The sequence below is a fragment of the Aythya fuligula genome, chromosome 2, assembly GCF_009819795.1.
Source record: "Aythya fuligula isolate bAytFul2 chromosome 2, bAytFul2.pri, whole genome shotgun sequence".
NCBI classification, from domain to species: domain Eukaryota; kingdom Metazoa; phylum Chordata; class Aves; order Anseriformes; family Anatidae; genus Aythya; species Aythya fuligula.
The window spans coordinates 84,194,805-84,208,750 of NC_045560.1; the positions used below are offsets into that span (position 1 = coordinate 84,194,805).

At 37.2% G+C, this 13,946-nt stretch overlaps 1 protein-coding gene across 1 annotated transcript in view; it reads left to right on the plus strand.

The window, feature by feature from the left end:
• DAP (death associated protein) overlaps positions 1-12,509 on the plus strand; it is a 45,429-nt gene extending 32,920 nt beyond the window's left edge. The window contains exons 3-4 of the mRNA XM_032180957.1: positions 8,115-8,157; positions 9,867-12,509. Coding sequence (XP_032036848.1) covers positions 8,115-8,157; positions 9,867-9,986 — 163 coding nt within the window. The 3' untranslated portion in view covers positions 9,987-12,509. The remainder of the gene's footprint in view (positions 1-8,114; positions 8,158-9,866) is intronic.
• The last annotated feature ends 1,437 nt before the right edge of the window (positions 12,510-13,946 follow it).

A 13,946-nucleotide genomic window follows, 5' to 3' on the forward strand; every position in this document is an offset into this window, starting at 1 on the left:
CAGGAGTAACAAAAAAGCTGATTTTTGTCTGTGTTGGCATTGGAGAGACTCATGCAACAGTAAGGCGCTACTGCAGCACGGAAACTGCGCCGCATGTGTAGTGCAGAATTGGGTTAAGGAGGCTTCTTGTAATAGTGCTGTGGATGTGGGAGATGGTGTAGTATTTACATACATGAATATGCATACGTGTCTCTCTGTGTCTAGAGTGTCGTTTGGAGTAATAAGGAAAGATAATGCAATTGTTGAAAGCGATAGAGTGAAATGTGCACGTCTGCTGAATTAGTTAATGGATTGAGGCGTGTGAAGGCGAGGGTGAGGTATGGCTTCTAACAGCTGTGATTGGGACGTTCTGGGCCACTGCTGCGTGTCTCTGAGATGAACAAATTCACCAGGACAGGAGTGAGAAGCCTTCAGCCTTCTCATTAGCTTCTAACTTCTGCATCCCCTTCGTCGCACTCACATCACACATTCCTAGTGCAGTGTCAATGGCATTTTTCAAATTCTACTCCATCTTCCATCTGCTACAGATGTTGGAGGACCTGCAACAGTGCTGCAACTGAATAATGTATCTCTGATGCTGAGATGATGTAGTGCAGGGCCATAGTTGTCATATTCTCAGTGTGAAAGCGTGTTACCATCATGGGAACATATTCTGAAATGCACTTAACTGTGTGACTAGAGTGAAAAACTTGGTCCTCTCTTCCCTTGGCACCATGGTCTTTGCTGGCCAACCATTTTGCAAATGCTTGAAGTCTGCCCTTCTTAATTCCTTATTTTAGAGTTTCCTTTGAGTTATCAGCATTTAATTATTACTTGCTTTATGTCAGTTTTCGTAGCTCTCATTTTTCTTTTTAAGGGGCTACAAATGCTATGTGGGCTAATGCTGCAGTTAGATGAGGTTGAACCCTGATACACAAACCAACTGTGGACTGTTTCTAAATCCTCTGAGCCTATAGAAAAGGTGAAATACTTAAGTCTTTGTTCTGTGATCAGAAGAAGGCAAGAAAGAAATTTACTCTCTGTATAGCTTGTACAACAATGTAGATGAGAGATTGTGGATAGCAATCTCTCTTTCTTAAATAATTTTCTCCATGGCTAAAACATGCACTAAACCCAAAGATGAATGAGATTGATCTGGTGAGATTAATCAGGCCATATGCTGCGGCTAGTTGATGGTGATTATAAGAACAATGAATGTCAATCGGTTGCTATCAAATGTAATGGGCAGTGATTTCCATCTCATTAAAAGATCAGGACACACAATTTGCTTGTGTATGAATAGCCAAGCAAATAGTCATTACAATGTCCTGCTAGGGCTTTAGGCTCTTCCTATGCAGACAAATGCAAGCTTTAAGGAAGAAGAGGGTTGAGCAGAGTGGAACCTAGCTTATGGGATATATTGGGACACAAACTAAACACTTAGGGACAAGAAAATTGTTCTCTAAAAGTAGCGTGTGGCTGTGTGTGCATGTATGTGTATGCCTGGGTATCCATATATATAAATATATATGAACACATACATATACACACACTTCAGTTCATCGAGAGGAAACATTTCTTTTCCTTGTTTTAGTGTCTGCCACAACACCTGGATTTTTTCAAGGGTGTATACTTACTGTACAGAAAACTCAGAGGTTCAACAGTGCCATCCTGTGGGTGATCTTAAAGGTTTGAAAGTTATGGCAGATAAATAAATGACCTCAACAGGATAAATTAACATGGAATATCAGATACTGTACGTCCCTGCGCAATCAACTAGCATATTTCCCTCTGGTAGTCAGTCAGGCTAATTATTACTTTTCTGTCCAGAAAATTAATAACCTAAATGCATTACAGCCAATTGGAAAGTATTTCAGGCAAGCTGATGAGCAGTGTGCTTGTTAGTCTTTCTCTATTGCTGAGAAATGTGCTTTTAATCATCTCAGTGTGTTTTTAATCATCTCAGAATTTATTTTTGCAGACAATGCCAAAATTAAAAGCAACCACGTAAATTCAAATAAGCACCACTAGAAAGTAGTATCTGGACATCTTTAAAAAGGAATTAAACTAGGAATAGTTAGCTTTAATGTTTCATAACCAGAATATATGAATTTCCAAGTAACCTTGAAGATTAAGCTGGGTGGTTTGAACAACTTGCCAAAACGGTTTTAATTCTAGAAAGCCAAGGGCGAGATTAAAGTCAGAAGTTTTGTTGACTGAAGTTGGATTTCCGACTAGAGTATTTTGAGGACTTTTTGTTCATAGAGCGACTGTTTTGGTAGGCACAAGGTATAAAACCTGCTCTAATTAGGGAACAGTTGGGGGATCAAGGGGTGATTGAACATACTACTTAATGTTATTCACTTTGCTTGCCTAAGCAACTTGTTAAGGAGGCTGCATGGTGTGTTTACTTGGAAAATGAGCAAAGAAATAGAGGGCAAGCTGGTCAATAGAAGGTTATTCTCCCTTTTCAAGTCCTTGCTATATTGGGGTGTTCGAGAGGCGAGGTGCTGTCTGCATGCTGCCTTTGCCCAGCAGTGTGGGTGCGTCTCCAGTTGGCAGCAGGTCTCTGGCATTGCTCCTTCACACTCCATAGTCAGGGAGGCCAGCTACAGGTCAGTGCATGCCACTGGGTGGCTTGAGAGAGGCAAGGAAACACAAAAAATTCACCATCGCTTTTTGATAGTTAAAAATTGTGACATGGTTTGTGGTTCCTAAGTCTCTGAAAAACATGTCATGCCATTATTTCATGCATCTGTTTGCCAGGCCCCTGTAACAGCAGATGATGACGACTGGTAAGAGGACAAATAATTATTTCCCACAAAGAGGAAAAGACAAATATGAGCTACATACGTTTAGAAGATAATGCAGTTTAATGTAGTTTTAAAGCAATTACCATTTTTGTACCTATTTAAAAAAAAATAATTCTAGCCTAGCAAAAAAATGGTGTGTGTTCAGTTCTATCCTTTTTAAAGCAGGCTAGCCTGTTTAAATATTTCCATACTGGGAATCCTGAGTCTGTGCTTATACCCTGATCTACAGTACTGAAATGAATTCTGGATGAATCAGATGTATCAGGAAAATAATCTCTTGTGATATCTAATCGAAGACGGAGAAGATAATGAAATTTCCAAGTTTAACCTCTGCACGGGTGTCTCTTTGTAGTCCTTGTAATTTCAAGGTTAACTTGAGCCCCAGAATACCAGCACTTTTACAACTTTTTCATGTTTCTATACTGATGTGAATGTGTTTAAGCTGTATAAATGTCTAATTCTAGTTTTGAATCTCCTTAAACTCTTGGTCTTAATGTTACTTTATTTTCAGGAGGTTCTGCATTTAATTCTCTGGTATTTTAAAGGTGTCTGCTATTACTAGTTTTAAATGCATGTCTTTAACTTTCTGCAAGTGTTATTTTCTATGTATACTATAAAGAAGATAAATAGGAACAATATTCTCCAGCCTTGCGTATACAGAGCGCAAATAGGTCTTAGCTCTTTACTCACGTAGAAGGTTCTGCATGCCCTCTTGGTTATTTTTTCCATCTTTATTTCTGCTCTGATTCTTTTGTTATGGTGTTCCTGGACTGAATACAATATTTTATACGACATATATTGTGAGGTACTATGTTTACCATTGCTTTTTCCTGTTCTTTATTTGTTTTAGTGTGTTTTCATTTTTCCAATTGCCAGTGATTATTGAGTGCTAGCTTTGATCCATGGTTCTATTTCCTAGTTAGTTATCTCTAAATGCAGTCTTCTATTCTGAATCATGCTTTGAGTAATGCTTACCATCTTTTATCCAGATCAGGACCGCCACTCAACCAGCCACTGGAAACTGGCATCAGATCCACCCTGTCAAGTAACACGGTGCTAGGCAATCCAGGTGCTGCAAACAGGGCAGAGGCTGGGCTCCTTCCTGTGCTTTGGACCACTCTTAAAAAGTTGTGTGGTCTGTATATGTACGTAGCCTGTGCGTGTGTGTGCATACACTGCGCAGATTCAGTTAATGACTATAACAATCACTATTTACTTGGAAAACTGATTAGTTCAGTTTCTATATTTCAAATGGAATGGGATAAATAACCACCTCTGCATGTTTTCCGTGGGCTGTAGGAGATTCCACAGTAATGCCTTTGTGTTTGTCTTTACAATATTTCTGTCAGACTTGAGCTCAACCAATCCCTCTGAGGTGAAGACGTAAGATTTTAGTATTATTAATGCCTCATTTCATCTAGTTAATGATCTTTTCAAGTATTCCATTTACTTGCAATGTCAGATAAAGACCTTATTTAAGCTAAGTATTATGAAATAATGGAAATCTTTATTTTATGTGAATACAATCAGGATAAATGAATCTAGTGGAGATTCAGAAGTTAAACAGGTGCCGTTCTTAGCAGCGTCGCACATGTAAAATCAGGGTAAGTTCTTTGAGCACTGAAATCTTGACAGATGCGTTCTCTTCCTCCGTTATAATAAAACAAGTGTTCGCTCTGAAAATATTGACACACAATAAGCAGTCTGGGAAAATACACTGTTGTATTCCTGCACAACATCAGCTAAGGCTATCATTTAATGATAAACAAATGTGTGCATTAAACAGCTTTAAAACATATATTTGTAAACAAGTCCAATTTTTGTAAGAAAGTAATTTTTTTTTGCTTTCTTGCTTACTGATGCCTAAACAAAGGAATGCTGCATCTTCAAAACAACATCTGTCAAACCAATTTTCATCAGATTAAGTATATCCTCAAAGCAACCACCACGGCTTACAAAATAATAGAAATGTAGGTTGTGCTTTACATAAAACACCAATAGAATTTAAAGCACTTGACAGTGTTTTACAAATGTAGCAATAATAGCCTATGCATAGTCTCTAGTTTTGTGTCTATTTTTGGTAAGCTCTTTGGAAGGATAGCGAATGATGTTGGAATACCACAACTGCACTAGATGTCCTGGAGTGTGATTATGAAATTACGGGCCTGGCAGCTAATCTGTATCTGACAAAGCCAATGGTTTGAGAGTCTGGCAGTGGAGATTTGATTCATGCTTTAATTTCATTTTTAATGAGAGAAATCTTTTTGCAGATGATCTTCTTCACAATAAATTCAGTGAGTGATTATCCAGGTCTTTCTCTGATCAGTTGAATTCCTCATTAGTATAGGTGTATGATTATAGATGCTCCGGGCTGATTCTGGTTCAATAGATCATCTGAGATAATTGATAATATTAAAGTTTTAAAGATTTTTTCTGGGACAATGTGATTTAGTAGAAATTAGGAAAAAGATGGTGGCTCTAAGGTAGAATCATAAGGATACAGGTGCATTCAATCATTCACATTTCTGGCCAGCCTTCTGGCTTTTTCCCTGCTAAAGAATAATTAACGTATGTAAATGAGCTCAGTGGTCGGCTGGTGTTACTTCCACTGGAGTGAAGTGTTCACTTGTTGGCTTTTGTAATCCGTTAACTACAGAGGTGAAGCTTCATTGCGGCATTTATTGAGTGCAGTTGCTCAGGTCAGCCAGAAGTGAATGCAGGGTTTTCTGAGGAAAAAAAGAAAAAACAACAAAAGGCCTTTTGGATAGTAGAAGTGCTTGAGCTGGAAGTCAGGTCAGCATTCTCATTAGTTCCCATTGGCTGGAAATCTAGCACAAAGCAAGAGGAGTTCAATCAAAAAACCACAAGGAGGGCAAACAAGGGTGAAAATTGATGTCAAATCCTTTCCAAGTATGGCTGGATGTAGGTAAGTTTTTACAACTCTGGTTTCCATGTAGGTTGTTCCCCTTGTGTTCTGTGCCATCCTAAAATGTTCTGCATTAACTTTAGGCAAGTTGGCATAAGGCATTCTGGTGACTACCCCACCTGTGAGTCCTGATTACTCTCTTATTCTTAAGATAGTGCTGCTAATGACAGTCCCAGAATAAGCTGTACACAAACAAGGCTAAATACATTATTTCATGATAGAGTTCAAGGTATAGTCTTCATATACAAAGGATATAGTTCTTACCAGGAAAATGGTATTACTGATTTCTTTTCATCTCTACAGGGAGATGTCAACTACATCTGTGTTACTACCTGAAATGTAGAATTCTGACTGGCTTTTAGCATAACTTTTTATGAAAATGATCCCTATATGATCTTCAGCCTAATTCCTGAGACAAAAGAACAGACAACTAAATGAAAAATAAGTACAGAAACGTACGGTATTTTCTATCTCTGTCCAACTTTGTTGTGTACCCAGGGAACTTAGCACTTGTGAGCTCAGGCTCCTTGAATATTAACAGCATTACATTCCTAAACAGGATACCAGAATTTCTGAGAAGACTTAAAATATACAGTGGAAAAAGCTCAATTTGAAACAACCATTATGCTAGAGGTTCCTTCTGGTTTTCAATTTTGGCCAAAACAATGAAACATTTGTTTTTAAAGCAAGAAGTATGGCATGGTGGTGGTTAGACAAGCCATAGCACGTTCAGCAAATATAGGCTCTTTTCAGGAAATGTTGATTTGAATTTCATGCATCACCCAAGCATAGTGAACACTCAAAGGTCATAGTAAGAATATAAGAAAATCAATCTGATTTGAATTTCTCACAATCTAATATTGTTAATAGGGAAAGAGCAATTTGTTTGATATTGCATTGAGTATGATTAAAGCCAGATCCCATGTGTAATTAAAGAACTTGCTATGTCTTTTTTCTGTTTTTGCCATTCATTTCCTTTATACTGTCGTGGTGTTAGTTTATGAATGGAGCTGTCAGCCACCACAGTACATCTGTGTTTTCTCAGAGTTATTTCTTTGAGTTTGTTGGTCGCCATACAAGATACCTTATCTAGACTGTAATGTGCTAATTGGCTCAGTACAATCAGGGTAAAATGAAAGTATTTTGCTGTTGATCTTTGCTTGATATTAGTTTATATTAACAGAAAATAAGATTGAAGAGGTGCTAATTCAGCTAACAAAATACTCTTTCTCATTGCAGGAAATATTACTGGTACTTTGAAATGGAACTATTATAAAGCAAAACTTTTTTTCCCCCTTTTTCTAATCCTTCTACTCTTTATCACTTTTTAAAATTTCTAGGGTTGGTGAGTTTTCTTAAACATCTGGAGTGTTCAGAGACTCTAGCAATACCATGACTTAATCAGGGCTCAGGTGATATTTATTAGACCATTATATCAAGGTCTCATAGTGCGCTGCTTATCACCTTAACTTCGCATAGCATCATACCAAAAATCTTTACAAGCTTTCTATGACAGAGATTTTGTGAAGCTGCTGCTCTTGATCCTGTTGCAGACCTCCACGCGGGTGTATGGTTTTACCATATGCCACCAAAGTTGCTGAGCATATGAAATGTAGGTGCTATGGCAATGCTCACCACCATATGTGCTGGCCTGTCTGCAGTTTGGTCTTCTTGTAAAGGTTGTCAGTTCAGTAGGTCAGTGGTCCAGGGAATCTGATTCCTTGTGTTGACCAAGTGTGAGTTGAATTCTACTGTTGAGTCTGTTCCTATTGATGTGAATGGAAGTCTGCAAATCAAAAAGTGGAGCAGAGTTTGCTTTATGTTTTTTAGCATTTGTTTTATTGTGGACATAGTTCTCCTGTGTAATAGAGTAGATAAATATCTGCTTTAAAGTCTGTGATTTAAAGTATTAGGTCTTGTTTTTTCTAAGACTCGGAATCGTAATTCATTTGACTGACTTATATAAAGTTGGATTTTATTTTATTTTCCATAACAGCAGTAAGTTTAGTCTCATTGCAGTTTCCATTTTTTCTTGCAATACAAATATACTAAACCCAAAGCATACTGGAGGCAGCTCATATATAAAATTGGACGATTAATAAACCAATGGAAACAAACCAAGACTCTCAGCTTTAAGTAACAAACTAAGCTTTCAGACTAGCCTTTCACTGCTGTCTCTCAATTAACATGAAGTAAGAGCAGTCAAAACATACAGGTCTGTATCAGTGTTCTTGGCTGTAATAAGGCAAAAGTCATTGGAAGAGGAAATTTTTCTTATTTGAAACATTAATTGCCAAAAATGCCACTTTTTTTTTTTCATTGTATGTGTGACATGCTTTTGATTTTTACCTTCTAAATATTTGGTGAAAGTAATCCCTTTTTTTTTTTTTTTCCAGCCCACCTAAGCCAACAGTGTTCATCTCTGGTGTCATTGCTCGGGTAAGATTATCATTAAATTTCTTTCAGCCATAGGAAAATGATTGTAGGCTTTTCAGAATTATTACTGATCAGAACAAAATTAATCTTTTTCATTCCCCTTTCTCTTTTATTATAAAGAGCTTTATGGTTTCTACATTTGTTTCAGTCCCTTTGAGCATTCTGTCTGGGTTTTGTGTGAAATTGAAATTATTGAAATGGCTTCCACTGTTTTAATTTCAGCACTTAAAGTTTATTGGATCTTCTTTTCATATCTAAGGCAGATATTACTGCATTCCTGTCTTTAAAGGCAATTGCATGTAAACCTGCTGCTACAGTTTGACCTGTGATGAGGAGCAGCACTTCTGCCTGTGGTGGCACATGTTTGAAGACATGGAGCTACCCTATGTGCCTTGGGGTACAGGGAGTTCTAGGTGTTTGTTCCCTGACCTTTAACAACAAGCAAGACCTGGAAATCCATAAGCTTAATCATCAGTATTAACAAGCCATTAATTATCTGGTCAGTAATTCGTACCTTGTGCATAGGGTTTTTACCTTGGCTTTACATGATGGTTATCGCTAGGGTGTGTAAGGTGGTTTACATGTCTACAAACGAGTCAGAGAAGAGCTGCACTTGCATCTTCTGTTTGAGACAACAGGGTGTGAGGGGTCAGAGAGGTATGGAAAAGGCAGAACAGCATAAAGGGGAAAGAATGTAGAAAATGTTAATTCTGAGAAGAGGTGTTTGAAAATTAGAAGCAGCTTGGAGCAGAGAACAAAGTAGAAAAAATATAAAAAGCTAACCTCGTGATCAAGATAAAAATAAAATGCTGGCAGAGTAGAAGTGAAGAATTTGGAGTAGGTTGGAATGGGGTCAGGTGTGAACCAGGCAATCTGAGGTGTCTGCTTTATACAAAATATTTCTGTGTAACACTGTCACCCCATGAACCCATGGAATACAGACTGTTTTTGCCTGTGTTTGTTCCATTTTCCAAACAGAATTTGCAGTGCTGTTCTCTCCCTGTCACTGAGGACTGAGAGAAGTTGTTTCCCACTGCTTTTTGAAAACTTCATGGGACTGACCCTAGAAAAGAAAGTTCTAAGTTGGTGACATGAGGATTACATGTGAACTGATACTGTAGAACAGTAGCAAGTGAGAACTAAGACTAACAGACCTTGTTAGAAGAGCAAGTTAAACTTAAAAGCTAGGGAGCTCCAAGATTTGAGTCAAAAGTAGTTTTAGATCCTGCCTTTCTTCCTACAGAACTAGCATTTCTACAGTTGGTTTTCCTGTGCAGGTCATTTCTCAAGCTGCCTTAGATTATTTGTGAAATAGTTCCTCTTTCTTGCTGTGTTGTGAAAACCAAGTACATTGAATAGATCTGACTCTACGGAGACAGTGAAGAGTGACTTAGCACAAGCATCTATTAAATGCTGAAGTTAAAACATTATTTGTTTTTTTTTTCCCATTGGATTGCTTTAAGATACTGTGTTCTTAGGTGCTATGTATAATTGGAAGAAGCTAAATCTGTGCAGGTGAAATTTTGAACTTGTCTGAAAGAATAGCAAGATACTACGTGTACAGGGGACTTAGAGGAATATGTTGCACTGTTTTGCATCTGCTCTTTACATTAAAAAAAAAAAAAAAAAAAAAAAAACAACTTATATCCACTTGAAACGGAACACAGGGATCTAAGGTGTCTTAAATTTTTCCTGATGTGTTCTTCAAACAGGGTGATAAGGACTTCCCTCCAGCTGCAGCTCAGGTGGCTCATCAGAAACCACATCCTTCTGTGGAAAAGCTTCCTCACCCTCAACACGTCAAGCAGCATATTCACCAACCTCGCAAGTGAGCTCTCCATCAAAATCTCAGCCAAACTGCCATCAGTGAACATGTTTGAGAGAAGACAATGACACTTAACGATTTACACTATCAAATCTGTAATATTGACCCCTAAAATTATATTCTGTTTCTTCTACTTTAATTCCAAAGGGCTAATAAGAACGAAGACATTCAGTTGATATACTAGATGGAGAATTTTCCCCTTCTCTGTTTAGTATTTGTGTATCAAGGGTGGGATTTTTTGATAAGACTCTCTTACTGCCAAGACAAAACTTTAGTATGAATATGATTAATGAGCTTAAAGCTTGTACTTTTAGTTCTGGCATTACAATAGCAGATAATTATGTAGTTTTTATGCTAAATCAGTACGGAACAACCCTTTTGTACTGGTACTTTTATTATCTGGAGGGAGTTTGTGTGTGAGACAGACAGATTCCATAGATAGCTTCCTAAAATGTTAGGTGTCAGTGGCTGTGCCCTCTGATTTGAACTAGTGAAATGATAAAAGGGTCCAAATATATTCTCAATTGGACAGAAATCCAGTTGAATCCTCTTTCTACCCCTTCGCACTCGTAGTCTTGCTGAAATTCTTCAGTGCAGGCTCTGCACGTATGGAGGTCTGTGGAATGGAGAGGAAGAAGCAGTCAGAGTTACAAGTACGCTGCTGCTGTAGATGACCGATCTGTGATCTCATGGGTCCCACTGCGGCCTGTATTTTTATGAGGTGGTAATTTCTCAGTTCTAATAACAAGCTGAAGCAGTTCAGGACCTTCCTGAACTGAACTTAAAATAAACTGAAGAAAAATCTGGTTTCTTTTTTAAATTACACTTTGAGATCACTGTTGGAAGATAAGTGGTAACATCATTAAATGTGTTTAGGTTTATGACCCAACCTCTGTTGTGCATCCTTTCTTTATTGTAAGGACAATAATGGTACAAGGGAATAAAAGTTACCTTTCAGATAAAGCAATTTGATTAGGTTAGGCCACATAATCACATCTTTTCATTACACAGTTCAAAAAGAAAAAAATCACAAGCTCTATCATCTTCCTTCTACAACTCATCTCTATAAAACCCAGGAAAAATATTTTTTTAAACATTCCACCTACATTTTTAAAGTGTACTTCTGTTTTTAACTGACTATAAATACAGTGCAGGTTTTAATGCCGTGTAGGTTCATAAAACTTCTAACATCCTCAAAAACTGGGTACAGGAGCTAGCTCTGCAATCATTTACCTGCCAGCTTAGTTAAAGTTTGTCATCACTTGGTGCTTTACTAGTTCATTTATGTTTAAAAGCAAATACTAGGAAAAACAGTGAACGGGGGTTTTCAAAACAATTTTCTTTAAGATTTTCCTTAAATATCTGCAGTTTCAATAATTATTCTTTGAATAACTGATTTAAAACAACAATTCTGTGAAATACGGCCCATTTCACAAGCAAAATAACTTGCTTCATGTAGGTAAAAGGGACCTGATACGTCCATCTATTTGTAGGCTTGAAATGGAAAAGGTGTTCTACAAAGGATAGGCATGCATGCATATATTTATTCTGCACCCAGGGAGGGATGTACAATCCATGTATGCAGTCCTTATTTTCAATTTAATTAGATGACTACTTGTCTTAGAGAATGAGAACATTGGTTTTAAGAATTATTCTGTATTAGAATATGCATAATTTTTAAATATGCTTTGTTTCTGATGTCGGTACTTCTGAGGCCTTGTTCATTGCCACTCATGAGTGTCCAAGTGATTCACAAATGAGTAATTTATTCATAAAGGTAGAATTGTTGAACCTTGTGGAATATTTATGTGAGCTAATGCACTGGCAGGAACATTTGGAAGATTCAGGACAGCAAGGGGTGGCATCTCATTGGTAGTGCATGGGACTATTGATTGCACTATAGTGCATGGACCATGACTGGGAATGATGTGGATGGGATTCAGCTCTAGTTTTGTGTCTACATCTAAAGTAGTGTCTACACTCAAACTGTAGACAATAATGTAGTCAAAATAGTCAGTGTGCGTATGACGTGACCAACATTTTCAAGACAACCTGAATCACTCTCAACTCTATTAACTGTAGTGGAAAACTAAATTTACTTTGGTATAGTTGCACAGAATTTTGTGGGGCTGGATACCTCTACTCTGTGTCTAGTAACAGCAGGTACAAATGTGTGTTTCTACCTTTTGCAAGCAACACCATATTTCTAGCCTTTTATTAAAAATTGCGAATACAGGTGCTTTTGACTTACAAACTGCTCCTGGTTGTTAATGCAATATATATATACAGCATATATAGACAGTATCTGAATTTTGTCTGTGATTACTTAGATGGATATATATACGTTTGTACAATGGAGTATGACTCCCAAGATAGCTTTAGTGCCTTTTAGAGTGCAGGAATTCCTATACAGTTAGAAAATGTCTCTGTATGAAAGCATATTCTGTATTGTTGGAAGATATCCATGTTGATGCATAGGTTGCCTTACCAAAGTGTTACCTTGCTGAGAATAAAGAATCATAACTGGTGATCTGGATTGTCTACTGGTGATTATTATACTGGTGTTTATTATACTTTCTAAGTAAGTAAGTATGTCACAATAACATATTGCACAGCAGGTGTTCAGATATTAATATTAAATGATTGCAAAAGAAATTTTCTGGGACTGTCAAAGTGACAATAATGCAACAATAAAGCATGAGATTGTATATTGGGCTCATTTTTCTATAAGCACAGTGCAAATCAGGGTGGAGTTTTGTGGGTTTTATGGAATTTTAGTACAGAATGCCACAAGACTAATCAACATTTTATAGTTATTGAAAATTATTAGGAGGTTTTATGACATAGTGGATGAACTGTTTTTGAATTCTTCCAACTAGAAGGCAAGTTGCTGTCTTCCACTATGAAACTTGAGTTTCCCCACTAGGTCTTTGCCAAGGTATAGAATCTTAGACTGGTAATAAATCAGTATGGTAAAGGAAATGAGATTTAACATTTTCTGCTACTTTTCAAGTCCTAGTCTTCTTTCAGAAACGAAAATTTTATAACCAGAAGAGTTGGCAGGCTTCCTGTAATACTAGTGGTAACATTGCATTGTACGTGCCATTACACAAGTGATTCACATAAGACTTTGGATAAGTGACCACAGGGTTTTTGGAAGCTTTCTGATATTTTTGGCATCCTATATTTAGTATATGGTTAGTGTGTATATAATAAACATAAAGGATACCTCACAGTACAAATGTGATAGACTTGCTTTCTTGAGACTATTACAATATTAGCTCCTTAGCCTCAGCAGTCATGTACTACATTGTTCAAAAACTGTCTTCTTTCATTAAATTTTGGAAAAATACTTGGGCGTGACATCTGGCATGCTTGTTGATTGAGTTGTCCATAATTATTCCAAGTACCATGGCCCTGTTTTCAGCAGTTAGTAGTAATTAGAGTTTATTTACTTCTAATTTTAACAGCATGGCTTAACATTTTCTCACTGGATAGACTGAAATGGGAGTCTTAGACTCTTATCATGGTAGTATAATTATTACGTGCTCCTTGACTCTTTAATGAAAATGTTCCTAACAATCTCTTTCATACAGAGGTGAAAGGGATGGTTTGCACATATGTTTTTGTAACTTTAGAACATTATTCTGAATGCTTACAGTCTTCATAGAGGAGGAGGGTATGGATAGTATAAACCACTTGCCATGTCCCCTTCAGATTTTGGTATATCAAGTTTAAATGAGGTTGAAGTCTAGGTCAATGCTTTGACCTTTACGATTAGGATATATTCATTGCATTTGGGAAAATGTGGGTCTGTCAGTAAGGGTGCAGTTAATGTTAGAGCAGAAGGAGATGTAGCTCATTAGATGCTACGATCATGTAAAGGAGAAATCTGTGTGGGTTTTTTTGTGCACAAACCTCCATGCTCATAAGGTTGAAATGTCTTCATTGAAATGTCTTCAACACA